Source organism: Prionailurus viverrinus, chromosome D2, assembly GCF_022837055.1.
Source record: "Prionailurus viverrinus isolate Anna chromosome D2, UM_Priviv_1.0, whole genome shotgun sequence".
Taxonomy (NCBI): domain Eukaryota; kingdom Metazoa; phylum Chordata; class Mammalia; order Carnivora; family Felidae; genus Prionailurus; species Prionailurus viverrinus.
Genome location: NC_062571.1, coordinates 47568911 through 47589165, shown reverse-complemented (window position 1 = coordinate 47589165; position 20255 = coordinate 47568911). Strand labels below are relative to the sequence as shown.

General features: G+C 46.5%; 1 protein-coding gene across 3 annotated transcripts in view; it reads left to right on the top strand.

The window, feature by feature from the left end:
- The first annotated feature begins 318 nt into the window (after nt 1-318).
- TMEM273 (transmembrane protein 273) overlaps nt 319-20255 on the top strand; it is a 34811-nt gene continuing 14874 nt past the window's right edge. For all 3 annotated transcript variants that reach the window (XM_047824331.1, XM_047824332.1, XM_047824330.1), the window contains exon 1: nt 319-443. In XM_047824331.1, coding sequence (XP_047680287.1) covers nt 398-443 — 46 coding nt within the window. In that variant the 5' untranslated portion in view covers nt 319-397. The remainder of the gene's footprint in view (nt 444-20255) is intronic.

Below are 20255 nucleotides of genomic sequence, written 5' to 3'. Positions count from 1 at the left end.
TGACCAACTTTGCCCACACCCCCCTCCCAGACTTATCGGCCTGGGTCTGTGGGCAAGAATCTGCACCCAGGTACCCTTCTGTTCCTGTGCTGTGTGTGTGTGGTGGGGGGCAGATCACAGGAGATAGTGTTGGGTGATAACTAGTACCCCAGCGTGCCTCAGTGAGCCCTCACCGTGGGCTTGCTCCCTTCCACCGACTGACAGGGCAAAGGCAACACGCACTTCCCTCAGCCCTGCCCTTCGACAGAGCTGAGAGGAACTGAGCAGCCTCCCCACTGTCGCCGTGGCGGCAGCTTCCGCCTTGTCTGTCACGAGGAACGTGGCTTCTGTCCCTCACAGCCTTGGGTCAGACAGCCACAGTGCTTGCTCGGAGGGGAGCCAGGAGCAGAAAGCCAGCATGGGCTTCGGGGCCAGCATGCTGAGAGCCCTCCTCCTTCTCCTAGGTGAGTGAGGAATGCAGAGACAGGGTGGACGTGACTCGTCCATGGCAGGGGTGCCTCAATGAGTGGGAAACTGGGGGAGCATTAGCTCACTGGGGCTCAGTCCCTGAAGCACAGATGAGTCCCTTTGAATAGACAGCTTTTCTCAGTTTGAGACACAAGGCAGTGAAAATGATTTTTGTTTGTTTCCTTCCAGCTGCAACTTACAAAGGCTTCTTCTGGGCCAGAGGGAAACAGGAAAGGGTCATGTGGTAGAAAGAGCTTTGAGCTTGGGACTTAGACCAACCTGGCTTTAAATCATGGCTCCATTGGTACCAAACGGCAGCAAGCTTCTTAGACTCTCTCTCAGTTTCTGAACCAGTAAAATGGGGGATAATAATGCCTAGCTTCCAGAATTGTATGAAAATTAAGCTCCATTTAATTAAGTCAAACCGAAATAATTACATAAAATGAGAAAATGTGGGGATGTAGGTGCTTCTTTATAGTCAGTGGTGAATCAGTCTTATTGGGGAGCGGAGTAGGCTCTTAGTCACCCAGAAGTATCCTGGTTTTTTTAAAGTCATCTTTAGTTCTGTGCATCAAAAGCAGGAAGAAGGGAGAAAGGCAGAGACTAACGGAAAAGTAGGGCCAGATACAGAGGGAGAGATAGAAGACCAGAGAAGCAGACAGGGAGGAAAAAAACAAGAGAGATAGGGACCGAGGCATAGAATAATGATTAGACATGAGATATGAGAAAGAAACAGGGTTGAAAGAGCCATGTGACTTTGCAAAATTCCCTTTGACATTAACTGTTATCTCTTAAAAAGGCAACAAAATAGTCCCTCGTCTCCACAAAGATGCTGTTTCTCAGAACTTGCACTGGGTCAAAACTCAAAGGCAAGCAGCCTGTCTTTGGATCTAATCTGTCGGGGAAGCAACAGCCTGTATCCTGGACATGGCAGTGTTATTCCCACGTCCCTGAAGCCGGCACCCAGCCTGGGAGGGAACAAAGACTGGCTTTCTGGGAGCTAGCCTGTCAGTCAGAGGGCCTCAGCATCTATCAGTTTACACATGGAAATGGGCACATGTAACGAGTGGCAGTGGCAGTGAGGGGGTGGCTAGAATCAACAATCAAGAACTCTGTGTAGGGCAGAAAATGCAAAGTGTGCTCCGTAAAGCGGCAGAAGGTGGCAGATGTTCTAACCCGTGTCTGCTTTTGACCTTACCTAGATATACAAACCAGTGGGTCCTGGGGGAAGGGGGAGGAAGTTAAATTTAAGAAATCCAATGAAAAAAATGTGCGTATTGTACAAACAGGCAGCTTGCTGAAGAAATCCAAACAAACCTTGAAATGCTTGAAGACCTTGAAAATGCTGAAGGTCGCAAATAGTAAAACAAATAGTCACATTTAACATTTTGAGTGCGCTCGATAGGCTGCATACTCCCCTAAACACTCGAGTTAGCTCATTCTATCCCTACGACAGATTTATGAAAGAGGTCCCACCATGATCTGCACTTTATGGATGGGGTTTTAATTCGTTGGCCGAGACATCACAGCCGGTTAGTGTTTTCACATATTATTAGTAGAGAAAGTAGCATTTTGGAGTGTGTATCTAGCTCTACACCTGCTGAATGTTAATCCTTTTCTGCTGTTTACCGGTCCCGGGATATGAACGGGCTGTTGATCCTTTCTGCTCAGTTTTCTCATCTGTAAGTTGGGGATGATTGTACCAATCTCATAGGGCTATTGAGGGAACTCAAGTCTGTTACCACATTTAAAGCATGTACCTGGTATCTGCCATGGGGTGAGCACTCACTGTTGGATATTTGTAACACTACTTGAACCAATTTTCTCAGAAGGCAATTTGACAATATGTAGCAAAGTGTAAGCTGTTCACAATCTTTTATCTGGAAATTCCACCTTCAGGTACTTATCCTGTTGAAATAATAGGATAAGACCTCCCAAAAATATTTAATGGGGTGCTTCAGCACTGCTGACCCCAGTGGAAACCAGAAACAAGTGATTTTCAGTTGGAATCTGGCTAAATCAATTATACTTGAATGTTTCTAATGATATCCAATATGTTTACATAAAAGACATAATTTCCTCGGAACTGACATGGACAGAGGAGAAGTGACAAAGTGACAGTTACAGAGTTATCGTTAGGTAGTTATATTTTGCAATATGTTTGCTTGCCTCTCCAAAAATTGGCTGGAAGTAAATACAGCAAATTGTTAATTGTTTCCTTTTACTCTTTCTAGGAAATAGGATAAGGAGGCATCTTTTAGTTTCTTTGGATTGAAATTTCTCATAATGATCTTATATATATTCTTAATACCAAATAAACTTCTGTGCAACAAAAAATAGCATGATAGCCTGTTGAAAGTTGTAAGAAATAGTGGAGACTTTCCTTTATGAGAAGCTGGTGAAAGAGATCTTGAGGATTACTGAGTGACACCCTGTAACTGAGGGCAGGTGACCAGGCCGGCCACCCCAGGATGTGTGGGAGAGCTGTGTGTGAGGACTCCTGGGGACATGGTAGGCATCTCTGCCTATAGACTCCAAGGCTTGCATGACTCCAAGGTCAAGGCTTGCATGATCCACTATTCCCACCCCCCACCCCCCACCCCCGCCTGCCCAGAGTAGCTGCAGAGTTTTGGGAAAACCAATTTTCAAGTATTCTAAAACTATTTTTAAAACTGAGATCCATGTAATGAACATATGGACTCAACACCTTGAATTACACATTAAAAACCTCAGCTGGTTGTTTTAGATACATGGATTTGAAGGGAGATAGGTAAATCAACGCTTCCGTCAGAGAAACGGAATGTCACAAATGGAGTTAATGCCCTTTAGGCTCCCCTCCTCTGTCTGGTTTTCCTCTCTCCTCCAGAGGAAACAGCACCTCTGTACTTCCTTCCTGTGCTGCTTTCTAGGTGTTCAACTTGTGACCTGAATGTCACCACAGCATACTCAACCTGCTGCATTAGCTCCCCATTCTGATCACATACATCTGTTTCAACTGCCCACTGGATTCTGATGCAACACTGTATCATAATTTAGTCATACATTCTGGTACTGACAGATTTGGGTTGTTTGTAACTTTTTGCCTCCGTAGCCGATGCTGCAATGGGCCTTTCCATCTTCTAGAACCCTCATTCTTCTGGGAGACAGTCTGGAAGAGGTGTCATTGTCATGGGGATGTGCGATTCTCCCTTTATTGGGTATTGCCAGATTGCTCTCCGTTAGTGAGATCTGGACATCTCTGTCCCTCTACAGATTTAGTAAGATTCAGTATTGTCACACTTTTTTTTTGCCTATCGGAGTTGTAAAATATTATCTCCAAGTTTTTAGGTTACGTGTTCCTGATTACTAGTGAGAATATGTAATGTATGTTTACCAGAGAGCCAGGATTCTTTGTTCGGTAAGTTTCTTGTTATTTTTCTTTCGTTATTGGTCTTTTACATATTTTTCACAAATATGCTATCTCAGTATATTGCTTATCTTTTATTTTGGTGGTGCACTTTGCTCTGCAGAAGTCTCTAAATGTGATACAATCACATTTTTCATTCTTTGACTTTTGGTGTGTTTGGGTTTTCTGTCTTGTCTAAGAATTTGGCCTTTTTTTTTTTTTTTCTTTGAAGCAGTTGCATTTTTCACAATTGGACTTTTAATTTGTTTGGAATTTATTTTGTGTGTGGCCTAAACAAAGGATCCAGTTTTACTTTTTGGGGGGTATAAAACATCCATTGTCTCCATATCATTTATTTAACAATCTTTCCTTTCTCTCCTGCTTCGCCATGCTTCTTCTATTTTACACCCATTTAATGAGTGTTTGAACTGTTAATGGGATTCCTATTCTGTGCCACGTTTTGCATATGTCTGTGTTGAGTCATGTCACACTGTTTTATTTACTGTAGCTTAGAATCTTGGTAACTTGTAGGTAAGATCCCTTCTCCTCCTTCTCCTTCATCTGTTTCCCCTCCTTCTCCCCCCGCCCCCTCCTTTTTCTCCCTTTCCCTCTCCCTGGCCCTTTCCCCCTCCTTCTTTGGCATTAAACCCAGCTCTTACTATGTCTTCTCCCTTGCATGTAGAATGCTTTTCTGGAAAGCGTCATACCGACCCACTTCCTGAAAGCTGATTCTGAGCATGGTGCCTCGACCGGCACTTCTATGTAGGTTTCATTTGTTTCTCACAAATAGCCCACAAAGCAGATGCTCTTATCAGCATGCCTATTTCACAGAATGAGGAAACTGAGGCTCAGAGTGATAAAGTAGCTTACCAGAGGTCACCCCAGCAGGTGAGTGGGACTGCTGGAATTCAAATGCAAATATTTTGATGCCAAAAAGCTGTATTTTTAGCTCTAATACCAAACTGCCTCCCAGCTGAGAATAGAAAGTAGTAATGTCATCATGGAAAACTGACATGACTTTTAAAACTGTTCTTTCAGTCTTCTATTTCAAGATAGTTTCAAACTTAAAGAAAAGTTGTAAGAATAAATCATACAAAGAACACCTATATGATTTGCTGACTTCTTAATCAAATTACGGTTTGCTTTATCTTATGTGCTGTCTATAGAGAGATATGTTTATATAAAACAAATTAATATATATTATATATGTTTATGTGTATATATATATATACACACACATATATGTATATGCGCGCGCGCACACACACACACACACACATATATTTAGAGAGAGACAGATCTTTTTCTCAGAGCCATTTGAGAGTAAGTTGTATATATCATATTTTTTTTTAACTTCTAAATACATTAGTGTGTATTTCTTTTTTTTTTTTTATGTTTTATTTATTTTTAAGAGAGAGACAACGCGAGCTGGGGAGGGACAGAAAGAGAAGGAGACATAGAATCCGAGGCAGGCTCTAGGCTTTGAGCTGTCTGCACAGAGCCCGATGTGGGGCTGGAACCCAGGAACTGTGAGATCATGACCTGAGCCAAGGTCGGATAATCCAACGGACTGAGCCACCCAGGCACCCTGTCAGTGTGTATTTTTTAAGAATAGAGACCATCTCTTGCATAACCACAGCATAGTTATCAACGACAAGAAAGTTAACATTGACAAAGTCCTTTCACTGTCTCAGTTAGTATTTCAGTACACCCACCAATGCCCTTTGTAGCTTTCACTGAGCTCAGCAAAGGACCCAGTGGAGGGGAAGGTGTTACATTTGGTAACCTTGTTTCTTTAGCCTTCTTTATCTGGAACATCGAGACAACCTTTGTCTTTTATGGTTGATATTTTAGAAGCTTCCATCTCCTTTTTTTTCATAGAACAGTCCTCATTTTTGAGTTTGCCTGATAGTCTAATGATTTCAGTTATCCATTTCGTGCTAGAAAAAGCATAACTTCTCTTGGGTCCTTCTCAGGGTTTTGCATTTGGAAGCATTAAGATACCTATCTGAGAAAGGCTCACGTACATAATAATAAAAGACTTACAACTAGATTTTGGATTATGTTTGTCACAATTCTAAATAAATTATTTGCCACTTAATTACTAACTGATCCATATTGTTAAATTTTGCTAAAATACTGTTCTAAGAATAGCTATTGATAAGGTCTGGTGAAATTTCTAAGGCATTTTCTCAGAGGTTTGCACCTTCCTCTTTAAAAGGCTGCCATATAAAATATTCCTATGGTCTCTAATTCCAACCAAAGCGTCAGCCATCTGTCTCTGTTTTAATTCTGTTGGAAAGCACCCGCTGAAATCTATGTATTATTATAATCATGATAATAAAAGAAATACAATATCACTTTAATTATGTTCCAGTGGCTAAAACATTCTTCACTGAAAGAGCCAGAGTTATTGAAGAGAGCAGAGGCTTTCCCCCCCTTAATTTATAATGAAAAGATGGCAGAGGCCTGGGTAAAGAGAATTAAATTCGTTTTTATCTTACAAGTCAAAGTCATCACTTTATTCCTTGGCTCTTAGTCCCTGAGATCTTTGTAAAAATCTTACCTGACAGCTTTTCCCCTGTTTCAGATTCCTGCCAACACAGTGTTTCAGAGTCGAGCAGTGTGTGGATTCCAGGTGGAAAGAATTCTTCACTGCTGGGTTTCTTTTGCTGTGTAACAGTTTACAACAAATGTAACAAAAGAAAATGATACACTAGGGTCACTCAGAAAGGCTGCAGAAGGTGAAGGAAGAAGTCATGACCCCAGAAAGGCGAGGCAAAATGTCTTGATCAAGCAAGAATACTCTGCATGACTTTTGCCCATTTTCTAACTGGTTTGCTTGGTTTTTCCTTTTCTATTGAATTTTAAGAGTTCTTAATTTGTCTGAACATGAGTCCTTCGTCAAACATGCAATCAGCAAATATTTTCTCCCAGTCTCTAGCTGATCTCTTCATCCTCTCCACAGAGTTCTTCACACAGCAAAAGTACTTAATTTTAAGTAAGTCTAATTTACTGATATTTTTTCTCTTATGGATCATGCTTTTGATATCCCATTTGAGAAGCTTTCACCATGCACACCCTAAGTCTCCAAGACTTTATTTTACGTTTTCTTTTAAAAGTTGTCAACTAAAAAATAGAATAGAATAGAATAGAATAAAATGAAAATAAAAACAAAAATACAAGCCTTGATTGGGGCCTCAGAATTGCAATTCAGGAAACACAGGTTTGGGCAGCAATCCAAATTGCGCCCCTCCAGGGGACAGAAGTCAAGGGTGTCTAAAGACAAAGGGAATGCTTATATGTTGTTTACAAAGAATTTCCATTGCTGTCGGCAATAGAAAAGTAATCTTGACTGAATATAATTGGTTACTAAGGCTATCGCTGAGCAATCTCTTACCATATATAGCAGGTGGGTAGGTGTTCAGGCTGAGTCCTTGCAATATTTGCAGCTTGGCCCAATTCAAAAGTTCATGGTTCTACCCGGTGAGGATGTACATAAGCCCCATCTCCTTCATGGCCTCCTGGTTCCCTTTAAAAATCCCTTGACATGGGGAGCCTGGGTGGCGCAGTCGGTTAAGCGTCCGACTTCAACCAGGTCACGATCTCGCGGTCCGTGAGTTCGAGCCCTGCGTCCGGCTCTGGGCTGATGGCTCAGAGCCTGGAGCCTGTTTCTGATTCTGTGTCTCCCTCTCTCTCTGCCCCTCCCTCGTTCATGCTCTGTCTCTCTCTGTCCCAAAAATAAATAAACGTTGAAAATAAAATAAAAATCCCTTGACATAAATCACCCCATTTCCACTTCACCTTTCACAAAATTATATAGTTTTATATTTTATATTTAAATCTATGGGCCGTCCAGAGTTATTTGTGAATTTAGCTCAGGATGCTTAATTGGTGTTGTTATTGCTGCCTGTAGATATTCAATTGCCCCAGAACTATTGGTGGGAAAAACCATCCTTCCTCTGTTGCATTGAATCTATAATCTATAAATCAATTTGGGGAGATTGGACATTTTTGTTATGTTGTGTTTTCCATGAATTCGGTTTGTATTTCCATTTGTTAAGATTCTTTATTTCTCTCATTACTGTTGTGGATTTTTAAAAAATGTTTATTTATTTATTTTGAGAGAGAGAGAGAGAGCTGGGGAGGGGCACAGAAAGAGGGAGAGAAAGAGAAAATCCCAAGCAGGCTCTTTGCTGACATCAAGGAGCCTGACGTGGGGCCCAAACTCACTAACCATGAGATCGTGACTTGAGTTGAAATCAAGAGTTGGACGCGTAGCCTCCGGAGCCACCCAGTCACCCCTGTTGTGGAATTTCTAGTATGTGAGACCTGTACATGCATTATTAGACTTATACCTAAGTATTTTGGGGGGGAGTGATAGTAAGTTGTGTTGTATGTGAATTTGCTCTTTCTATGTGTAATTGTTGATATGTAGAAGTGTAATTGTTTCATGTATGTCGATCTCGTATTCTGCCACTTTAACGAAATCTCTTATTAATTCTAGGTGTTAGTTTTTAGATCCCTTGCAAATCTGTATATAGATCAAGATCTGCAAATGGTCTTATATCTGCCTTTCTGAATGGTATGCTTTTTGTTTCTGTTTCTTGCCTTATTGGACAGCTGGAACTTCTAGTCCTTTATTGAACAGGTGGGGTGATGGCAGATTGTTTGTTCTTGATGTTAGTGGGAATGCGTCTTGCTTCTCACTATTAAGTAAGATGATACTTGCAAGGTGTTGTTTTGTTGTTGTTGTTGTTGTTTTCGTTGTTGTTGTTTTTTTATAGTTTCTTAGTTAAGTTGAAGACGTTTCCTTCTCTTCCTAGTCTTCCAAATATTCTTTCATGAGTGGCTGTAGAACTCTATCAAATACCTTTCCCACATTGCTTGACATGATCATATGATTTTATTCTTCAGCTTGTTAATATGGTAGATTACATTGGTGGATTTTGGAATACCCAACTAGCCTTGCATCCCTGAATAGACTCCATTTGGTCACGATGTATAGTTCCTTCATTTTGCTGAATTCTACTTGATAACATTTTGGAAAGGCCATTTGAATCTATATTCATGAGGGATACTGGTCTGTAGTTTTCTTTTCCCCCGCACCATTTTTTCTCTGGTTTTAATGTTTAAGTAATGTTGTTTCATAAAATGAATTAGGAAGTGTTCCCTCCTCTTCTATTTTCTGGATGGGATTTGTGTATAAATGATGTATGTGTTTCTTTAAATGTTTGCTAGGATTCTCCCCTGAAACTGTCTGGGCCTGCAGATTTCTTTTTGGGGGGTTGCAGATTATGAATTCAATTTCCTTAATAGTTACAGGGCTGTTCACAGTATCTGTTTCATATTGGGTGAGTTGTGACAGCTTGTACTTTTTGAGGAATTAGTCCATTTTATCTAGGTCACCTAGTTTTTGTGTGTAGAGTTGTTCACAATATTTCCTTACTATTCTTCTGATGTCTACATGGTCTGCAGTGATATCCCTGTTTAACTTCTGATACCGGTAATTAGCGTCATCCCTCCTTTTTCCTTTGTCAGCCTTGCTGGAGGTTTGTCAGTTTGTCAAAGAACTGTTTTTGGGTTTTTTTCCCCATTGATTTTCTCTATTATTTTTCTGTTTTCAATTTCACTGATCTATTTTTCTAAAAAATTTTTTTAGTGTTTATTCTTGACAGAGAGAGAGAGAGAGAGAGAGAGAGAGTGTGTAAGCAGGGGAGGAACAGAGAGAGGGGGAGACACAGAATCTGAAGCAGGCTCCAGGCTCCGAGCTATCAGCACAGAGTCTGAGGTGGGGCTCGAACTAGTGAACTGTGAGATCATGACCTGAGCCAAAATCAGACATTTAACTGACTGAGCCATGCAGGTGCTCCTCAATCTCATTGATTTCTGCTCTTATCTTTATTATTTACTTCCTTCTGCTTCTTCTAGCTTTATTTTGATGTTCTTCTGGTTTCTTCAAGTGGGATATTAGTATTGTTTAAAGACTTTTCCTCTTTTCTCATGTAAACATTTATGATATAAATTGCCCTCTCAGCACCGCTTTAGCTGCAACTTATAAACCCCGTGTGTGTCTTCATTTTCATTTGATAAATAAATATTTTTTAATGTTTATTTATTTTTGACAGTGAGAGAGAGACAGAGCATGAGCAGGGGAGGGGCAGACAGAAAGGGAGACACAGAATATGAAGCAGGCTCCAGGTTCTGAGCTGTCAGCACAGAGCCCGACGCGGGGCTCGAACCCACAAACTGTGACATCATGACCTGAGCCGAAGTCGGAGGCTTCACCGACTGAGCCACCCAGGCGCCCTGGTAAATAACTACTTTGATTTCCCTTGGGACTTGCTTTTTGACCCATGAATTATTTAAAGTATTGTTGGTTTCCAAGCATTTGGAAAATTTCCTGTTATCTTTCTACTGTCAATTTCTAGTTGAGTTCATTGTGATCACACGTTGTATCATTTAAATTTCTCTAATTTAGTTGAGGTTTGATGCAGAATAAAGTCTAGATATCTTGGTATATCTTACAGAAGGGCTTGAAAGAATGCCTATTCTGCTGGTGTTGGGTCCTATTGTTTGATAGTGTCATTGAATTCTTTTCACATCATCATTAATTTTTTGTCTAGTTGTTCTACCACTTGTTGAGAGAGGGTTATCGAAGCCTTGATTGATTGATTGATTGATTGATTGATTGATTTTTAATGTTTATTTTTAAGAGAGAGAGAGAGAGACAGAGTGTGAGCAGGGGAGGGGTAGAGAGAGAGGGAGATACAGAATCCGAAGCAGGCTCCAGGCTCTGAGCTGTCAGCACAGAGCCCGATGCAGGGCTCCGACCCACGAACCATGACATCATGACCTGAGCCGAAGCTGTATGCTCAACCAACTGAGCCACCCAGGTGCCCCGATCGAAGCCTTTAACTCTAATTGTGCCTCTGTCTATTTTTCCTTTCAGTGTTATAAGTTTTTGTTTCACATATTTTGTAGCTCTGCTGTTTGATTATAGATATTTAGGATTGCTATGTCTATTTGGTGGATCGACTCTTTTATAATTATGAAATGTAATAAGATGTCATGTAATATCTCTGGCCCTAATAATTTCCTTTGCTCTGAAATTTATCTGATATTAATATAACCGATGCCTCTTTTCTTTTTGCTAACGCCTGCATTTCTTCTGCCATTCTTTTACTTTCAACCTATCTATATCATGTTTGGGGTGAGTTTCTTGTAGACAGAATATGGCTCAACCATTTTTTATTTAGACTTCATGTTTTTAACTGGTCCACATTTACAATTTACATTGTTATGTTACAGCCTTCAGTCTGCCACTTTATATTTCGATTTCTCCTTGTTCTCTTTGTTTCATTTCTCTTTTCCCTACCTTCCTGTATGTTACTGGAACATCTTTTAGAATTCTATTTGATTTGTCTGCAGTGTTTTCGAACATATTGCTTTTCATAGCCTTTTTAGTGGTTGCTGTAGGTATTACACTATGTACACATAACGTATCACCATCTATTGTTGTCAACATTTTCACAGTTCAAGTGAAAAGAGGCAATTGTGTCTCTGTCCCTTTCTTCAATATTTCCTCTACAGACACTGAGAACTACAATAGACGTGTTATTTTTTAGCCTGAACTGTCACACATAATTTAGAAATCTTAGAGGAGAGCGAAAGTCTGTTTTATTGACTCATATTTTTAGGAGCTGTGGCAGCCACACTGTGACCTCAGGCCACATGCTGTGTCCAGCGAGGCTCCCAAGGTCCTCAGCCACTTTGCCTTCTTCTCTACACCTTTTAGGATTTTCTTATGTTTGTTTTCGTGTAACATCTAGGCTTTAAGCTATACTTAATGAGAGGAATAGGGAAAAGTAAGCCTATTCTAGTTTGCATTCCAGAGATGGGGGCCTGAAATGAGTTTTTAAGAGGCCTGGCAGATGGGTGATTTGGAGGAAGCTCTTTGGGGAGGGGCCTGGGATACTTAACATCTCTCAAACATACGGCACTGATCTAGGGGATCCTGTGGGGAGAAACATGCCTCATGGGGTAAGGGCGGTTGGGGTGACCTCAGCACAGTGCCTGCTGGGAATTGCCCGTGGTCCTTGCACCCTGGACGGAAGCTGGCCCGGCTGGCACACAGATCAGCAGACTTTTTCACTCACTTCCAAATTAAACCACTTGTGCTTCCTCCTTAAAGTCACTGTAAGCATCTCTGTCACATCCAGACCCTCATTTATCCTCCAGAATTGCTTGAACTGCTCCTTTTATTAAATTTGATTCCATTAAATAAGGGGCTAATGGTTCTCAGTAAGATGAACTGGCTTTCTCTCTCCTGCTCATCTGAACAAAACGGATGAGCAGCTGGGGAATTTCTGCCTGGAATCTGGCTGTACCCCCTCAGAAATCTAGGCAAACCTTTGGGCCGTGTTGTCAATGAGCTGCTTGCTGTCCGGGGGAAGAGGTGAAAGGTGTGGAGCTGGGCTCCTGGGCCACCGTGCTGTCCTGGGACACATGGACACTGGGGCTTTCTCTTTCATTAAGCAAATATTGATTTCTGTCAGGCTCTGCTGCAATACAACGTCAGGCCCCTATCTGAAGGAACTGACAGTCTATAGGAAGGACAGTCGCAATGTGGTATGTTTTTTTTTTTTTTAATTTTTTTTTTTAATGTTTATTTATTTCTGAGACAGAGAGAGACAGCACATGAGTGTGGGAGGAGCAGAGAGAGAGGGAGACACAGAATCGGAAACAGGCTCCAGGCTCTGAGCCATCAGCCCAGAGCCTGACGCGGGGCTCGAACTCATGGACAGTGAGATCGTGACCTGGCTGAAGTCGGACGCTTAACCGACTGCGCCACCCAGGCGCCCCTGCAATGTGGTATGTTAAGTGCTGAGATGAAGGAAACACGGAGGAAACCAGAGAAGAAGCCTCTGTTCCGAACTGGGGTGTTGGGAGGTCTTCCTGGAGGAGGAGACTTACTGAGAGTTGATCGTGTACATGCCTGCCTGGCTAAAATCCTTTAACAGATTCCCCCTGCTGCCAGGACAGGCCCAAGCGTTTACTGTGTCCACAGGCCCTCCTCAGCCCCATCACGTGCATCACCCCGTGCTTTTGCGCCCCAGCCCCCTGGGATATCTGTCAAGTTCCGTTCTTGAAGCCTCCTCATGAGTCACCTGCTCTGTGTGGAATTCGTGCTGCTGCTCCTAGAGCCCTGGAGATGCTCCCTCACAGATCTCCTCACAATCCTAATCGCATATCTGCCTTCCTGTGTGCCTGTTTGGGATCCCGTTCCCCACAGTGCTCTGACTTTGGGGGCAAGGATCTGGTCTCTCCAGGCCACCGCCCAGCACACGCCCCGCACCAGCACTTGTTGGTGAGTTGATTGGTGCATGAAGCGAAACTTCAGCTTCCAGGAGCCAGTCTGCAGGAACTGGGTGCAGGAACGGGGTGTGGGAACCAATCTGGTTGGGACAGGAAGGATGGAGCTCTGAGAAAAGAGGGCAGCCCCTGCTGAGGCAGGAGGGGGAGGGCAGCTTGGCCTGGAGGGGAATACTGGGTGAGGCTGAGCAGTGAGCACAGGCTAGTGGAGGAGGGCTTGGTGAGCCACGGGGAGGAAGGTGAGGCTTATCTCGCAGGGCATTTGCTGCAGGCTGGAGGAAGAGCCTGCCGGCTGCGGTGCGGTGCGTGGGTCGGCTGTAGGCAACCCTCCTGGGAGAGAGAAGACAGGTTGGATTTGTCTAGGGCCACACCAGCAGGGTCTGCCGGCTTATAGGCCACATTGCACGCCTCATACCCACTTCCCCATTGGAAGCGGCATGTGACCTGAGGTGTTGGCATCCGTCATGGCTTGTGGCTGGCCCATGACGAGCCTCACAGAAGACAGTGTTGGTGGGAGCTGACCCAGAGAAGGCTCTGGAGATACTCAGAGAACAGAGATCCCCCCATACCGCGGATGAGCCCTACTCATTGAGCCACACATGACACGTTGAGAAACTGTCCAGCCTGTGTGCTGGTGTGAGTCCCTTTCCTGGAGCCAGGCTGACCCAGACTCAAACCCTAAGGCTCTCCTATTCAGTCATGTGACCCTGAGATGGTCCCTGACCTGCTGGGGCTTCCTGGAGAAATGAGGGCCATGGACACCAGGGGAGAGGTCCCTGTCCCCACTCTGGCTGTAAAGGGCCCCCATATCACACATATATCCAGATACAAAGCCTTTTTTTTTTTCTTTTTGGTGTTATAAAGTGTTTTCAAAGTTCAGGAACTGGGTCAGCACACATTCATACGGGAGGGGGACTTGTGTGTGCACCCGGCGGCCCAAAGAGGGGGGTGGTGTGTCCAGAGAGGAAACCTAGCCTTGTGGGGGCCTGGAAACTAGACGGCAAGGGAGGGGCTGCTTTTATTTCAGCGACCAACAGGCACTCCTTGGCGGATAACCAGGAAATCTCACTTCCTTCCTCCACTTGGCAAGCTAGTTTGGGAGGCATGCCTCAGCTCTGGCCAGAAGTCCAGGAAGGAAAGCAAGGTGTTGGGGAGGAGGCCGCTGGGAAGGCTGACTGGGCCAGGCCCTGTCATGAGTCCTGCAGGGTCCTGGCATTGCAGGAGGCCCAGGCCGGGCCCCACATCCTTCTGTTCTGCCCAGAAGACCAGCTAGCCTTCAGGCCCTCAGTAGGGAAGCGCTTTCCCCTGGGAAAGGTAACCCATGGGGAGTGGACAGCAGGACCCTCAGGAGCACGTGGGCTGGGCCATGCGTGGCTGGATCTTGAACTCTTAATTATTTAGACTTGTGGCATGCCCTCGGCCCTGCAAATTTTAAGGAGTTTTCTTGAAAAACAAATGCCCAGCACAGACCCTGGCACACAATAGAGCTCAGGGAACCTCTGTCCTGGTGGATAGAGGCAGGTGCTGTGGTATTGCTAAGCTCCTGTGGCTCCTGTGTTGCTTGGATGTTGCTGTTTCTGCTGCAGTGTCATGGCCCTTTCCCCGTGGACCAGGCCAGCTGTCGTCCCACACCCCGCCCCCTGGGCACACGCTTCCCTCCGCCGGGTCCCTGAGGACTGCGGAGCGGAGCTTCTCAGAGGCTGAAGAGCACAGTATGAATATTGCATGAATAATAATAACCCCACCACTTAGCGGTTAGGCAGCGTTTTCCCCGTCCACAATACTTTACCATCATTAATTAGTTATTCTGCACTGCTTCCAGCCTCCCCGCGCTCTCTGAAAAGGCACTCTTGCAAACAGGCCTTCTCTGGTCTGAAGCCCCAAGGTTGAGTGGGTGGGCGGTCCCCCACCTGGAATCATACAGCCTTCTGGAGGCTTCTGCTCGGCTCTGCCACTTCTGATAACTTTGATGGGGACGACAGTCTCCTTTCTGACCTGAGTTTCTGCCTAGAGCTGCTTTCTGGCACGCTCTACCCCACCCCCCATCTCCCACAGCCTCTAGGAAAGTCGAGAACCCCATCTCAAGTGGGTGGCTGAGGGCCTGTGCAGGAAGGTTCCCTCCTGCACCTCGGTTGGTGCCCACACACCTTCAGGGGATCCCTGCAACGCCCTCTGTGTCGTTTGGCAGGCTTCCTGTGGTCAGCCCTGTTGCAGAGGGGCCACCGAGCTGGGAGTCAAGTCACGCCTGGCCCAAGGCCACTGGCTAAGCAGTAGCAGAATGGAAACTCCGATTTTCTGGTTCCAAGTATCATTCCTTTCCACCCACCATGCATTCAGTCATATGAAGCTTTCATGCTCCCACAGAGACATTCAAAGATGGACCAACCCCCTCAACCAGCATATGTAGGGTTAGCCGGGTGTTTCCACAGTGGGCCCGCTGGGCCCGCCTTCCCCGGACAACACCACCCACCCCACCAGGGCAGCCTGAAGCTCCTCCTGGCTTCCAGCACTTCTGGCTCCTTCAATGTTTCAGCAGCAACCCTGCCTGGTGTGATAGCGTTTGATGTCACCACCTGCTGGCCAGCATGGATTTGGGACACCTTGGGGGGCTTGCCCCTTTGGGAGTGCTTCTCATTCCTGGAGTGCCCTTGTCCTTGGTTCTACCTTGGGCCGAGGCCGGCTCCCGGCCTCCAGTCCCTCCATTAGCCTGGAAAGGTATTGATCAGTTTGGCTTCTTTAGCTGAGTGTTTTAATCCCCGTGTGTGAATCTTTAAGAATTAATTAGCAAAGATTGTTCAGGAAAAACAAAGTAGGCACAAGTTTCGATACTGTCTGGTCACCCACCAGTATTATTTTCCTCTTAATTAGGATGCTATTTCTAGAAGCTGGAGGTATTTTCCCTTGTGTTTTGTAGCCTTGGGTCAGCCCCTCTTTCTTCCTGTTGGCCTCCAGACTCTAGTTCCTGCTCATGGTGGCTTTGTCCTGTCCCTTTCTCATCCTCTGGAGAACCCCGAGAGCCTCAGTTTACCCCCTTGCTGCTCTGACTCACTGAGCTGCCTTCTCCATTCCCAAGCCCTGGCTCCCCCTCCAGCCTCTTGGCCTTTGCTGGTGCCTTTTCCTCTGCCTGGACACCTTCCCCTTGCCTGGTTCCACTACACGGCCGCCCCCACCCCCAGCCCCTGTCTTCACTAGGTCCTACTTGTCCTTTCGTTTTTAATTTAAATAATGCGTACTCCAAGGGCCTTCTCGGACTCCCCTGGGCTGGGGTACTCCCCCCCTTTATCCCCCCCCCCCCCCCCACGCCCCTGTGATCTGCCTGGATGGTTGTGGCTGCTTGCTTCCTTGTGTTCCTGGGAACCCACGCGAGGAATTCCCCACTCTGCAGGCGCCAGGGCACATGGCTGCAACCTCAGTGCTGATCTGGGTTTGCCGAGCTGGTGGTCTGACTCCTGTGCCCTCTGGTCGTGGTCAGAGGCCCCCCTTTGGAGCTGTCTTTGCTCAGCTGTCCTCTCTCCTCAGCTTTCCTTTTACTTTCTATCTCTGGAACCTGCAGGATCTGGCAGGTGTGGGCTCTGCCCCGGGTCTGGGAGCTTTCATGGGAAGGGAGGAATGCCTCAGCCCTGGGAGAGGAGTGGCCGAGTCCGGATTACTTGGAGCTGGTAGCTGCAGTCAGTCTAACAAGATGGGGAAAGGGTATCGAGGAAGAGCAGTTTCCGGTGGTTCCTGGGCTTGTGAACAGGGAGCCTAAGGTTTCTGCAAATCCAGAGCTGTGTCAGAGGAAGGCTCTAGACCCCAGCACACACCCAGCCGCCGCCTGTAGCTGGAGCGCTCCACACCCAGGCTAACCCAGAGCTCCTCCGGTGTTCCGTTTGGGAGAGGGCAGAAGCCTTCCTCCCACATTCAGACCTCATGTGCTTAATTCGTAGCATCAAACAGCCCCCTGGAGGAGTGAAAGGGCCAGGATCACCTGCCTGGTCTTACTGAAAAGTGCACCCATCCACAAGCTCTGTGGAAGGGAAGGGGTACCAAACACCCACAAGCACCGAACCAGCTCAGCTAGAGAAACACACCTTGTGTTCTGCGGGGGCCTCCGAGATCAGCTTACATTTCAGGGAGGCTCAGGACAAATGGGCAGAAAGAAAGAAGCTGTCTCACTGAGTCCTTTCTACACAGTCGGGTCTTACGTCCCCATTTTTGGATGAGAAAAGGGAGGCCCAGGATCAAACTGTGTGTGAAAAATATTTGGACTGTTCCCTTTCCATTTGCACTTCCAATTCCCATTCTGACCCTTTCTCCCAGAGGGATCCTGGCTGCACTTTACTTGGTCTGGGATCTCGGGCAGGAAAGACAGAGGCATCCACAGCAACGGCAGCCATGTGTGTTCCATGTGTGTTCCACATATGATCTGTGTGTTTCATGTCTGTTCCATGAGTGTTTCCCGTCTCAGGGTTGCAGGAGCAAAAGTCACTTGTTTCTCCTTGGCTGAGCGTTTCGTCCCTCTGAGCCGTCATTATCACTTAGTCCCAGGTACTCAGGCTTATCACTTGAAGCCACTTCTGGTTTCATGCTCAGTGGTTTTGAGGGTCACTTCCCAGAGAGCTCAGAGTTCTCTCCTTCCATCTTCTCTCTGCATCTCACAGGAAGAGAATCTGAGTTCCGAGGAATCTCACATATCATCCTGAAGGGGGTCCTTTGTTGCCACAGAACAACCTGCCGGGCAGTGTGAGTGGAGCAGGTGCAGAGGTGTGACAAGGTGGCAGAGGTGATCCTGAACAAATGAAGAGAATGGGGACTTCCTGAAGAGGTGGCTTTGTGCTACGTCTTTTTTTTTTAATGTTTATTTATTTGAGAGAGAGAGAGAGAGAGAACACATGTGCGAGTGAGTGGGAGAGGGGCAGAGAGAGAGGGAGAGAGAGAGAGAATCCCAAGCAGGCTCCAGGCTCCACACCATCAGTGCAAAGCCCGACATGGGGCTTGAACCCACAAACTGTGAGGTGATGACCTGAGCCAAAGTCAGACGCTCAGCCGACTGAACCACCCAGGCACCCCTGTGCTAAGTCTTGAAGGATAAGTTAAGAGCATTCCATGGGAACAAGGAAGGTGTTGCATCAAAGACAGCAGCATGTGCAGTGGCTGCTTTGCTTGCTGATCCTGGTTGGGTTTATTAGAGGCTGGGGTGTGAGCAACTTGTTCACCGCCAGCCTCCTCTACTCGCCTCCCTGCCTTGCCAACCTGATTTCCAATGATGCTCTATGAAGGACCTGCCACCTCAGTCATCAGGAGTCTTCTGATGGCAGGTGACAGTTACTTAGCTTGATTAGATTAAGAGAAAGAAAGTGTTTCCTTACTGAGGGGACTGAAAAGTCAAGAAGAGGTGTTTCAGGCACAGTTGGATTCAGGCCCTTAAAAGGTGTCTTTAAGACTTGGTCTCAGCTTGACCCTCTTCTGTGGGGGCTTCAATCCTAGCAGATTCTCTCCATCCAGTGGGCCCCCCTCAGCCCCACAGTTACCAATTCCAGAAGGTACTCCTGTTTCTCCATATTTCCCTCCAAGTCCCAGAGTTGAGTCTTACTGGCCTGAATTGGTTCACCTGCTCCACCCCTCAACCAATCACTGCTGACAGGAAGATGGAATATGCTAATCAGGTAGGGTTCATGCATCCATCCTGGGGCCAGCCCTGGGCGAATCACGTGGAAGTGGTTCCCAAAGGAACGCCAAGGTACTGCCAGCAGCTGAGGGGTCGGAGTGGGGGTGTGCAGGCGACACAGCAGGTGTCCATTCTGCACATCTCCATTTAGACTTCTAGCTAGTGGAGACAGAGGTTTGCAGGAAGTGCTGGACATCGCCTTTGACACTCCGATTTTTCATTTTGTCTCCCTTGTCACTCTGTGAGCTCCTTTACGGGGCACAGGTGTCTTGGGTTGCTCTTGGATGCCCTACCCAGAGCACACTGCAGGCACTTCATGCCTATGTGTAGACTGTGTTAGGAGATGATGGATGCCTGTCTCAACATTTGAAACCCCTTCCCCTGGCTGGGGATGTTAGAATGAGATCTAAAGTTAGGAGCCATTCTGCAATATTTAAGTTCCAGGATGAAAATGACCAGGCATCCATTGACAAACACTGAGGGCAGCTTCTCTCTATTTTTAGTTCAGTTACTTATAGAACAACATCTGAGTTCTTGCACACCCACTACCCCACAACGGGAACCACATAGCCTGATCCTGCCCAAATCAGGGTGGTGAAGAGTGCCAGCCCCCACTGAGGGCGGGCCCAACAGGTGTCATGGACAGCGCAGGAGGTCTGGACGTCCGGGACGGGCTCTCAGTGGGTCAGATTCCAACTGAATGGGGCAGAGCCCTGCTGTACCCTTAGCTCACTCTCAGAGAGCAGCCCTTTTGCTGCCTTCCCCTGAAGGCTCCCCTCTCATCCCAGGGGAGGGGACCCAGGGAGCCTCAAGGTCTCAGGACCATTTCCTTCCCGTTTAGAAACCACTTGCAGAAGCAGACCGTGCTCTGCATGACTGAGGTGGGAGAAGATGCAGAGAAGAGGGCTGGAGGCTGGCTATTTCGGCGGGGAGAGATATCGTCCTCCAGAGGCATGTTCAAATGGGGCAGGCGGAGGAAGCAGGGACCTGGACAAGTGTAGCCTCACGTGTGTGGCTTGGCAAGAGCACCTGGGCACACAGGAAGACTGTGAGGGTGGAGACCCATCTAGAGGCAGCCCCCTGCTCTCTGTGCTAGGTGGCAGCAAGGGCTGGGCTCCGGGACCTCTGCTCCTGACCCCTGCACCTGCTTCAGTGTGAGCAGTCCTGGGAGTGCTGGCAGTCAATTCAGATGTGGCCAGCACTGTGCCCACTACCGCCTGGCAAACCGGTCAGCACAGCCCCTGTGTGCCCCCAGGGAGACTGGCCTTGGTACGGCCAGCCCCTGCTCCGTCCCCTTGGACTGTCCCCTGGGTTGGAGAGTCGGTCCTCTGGATGCTAACCTTCCTCTTCCTGCTTGCAAGAGAACCCAGAGAATTCCAGCAGAGAATGTGCCCGGCAGCT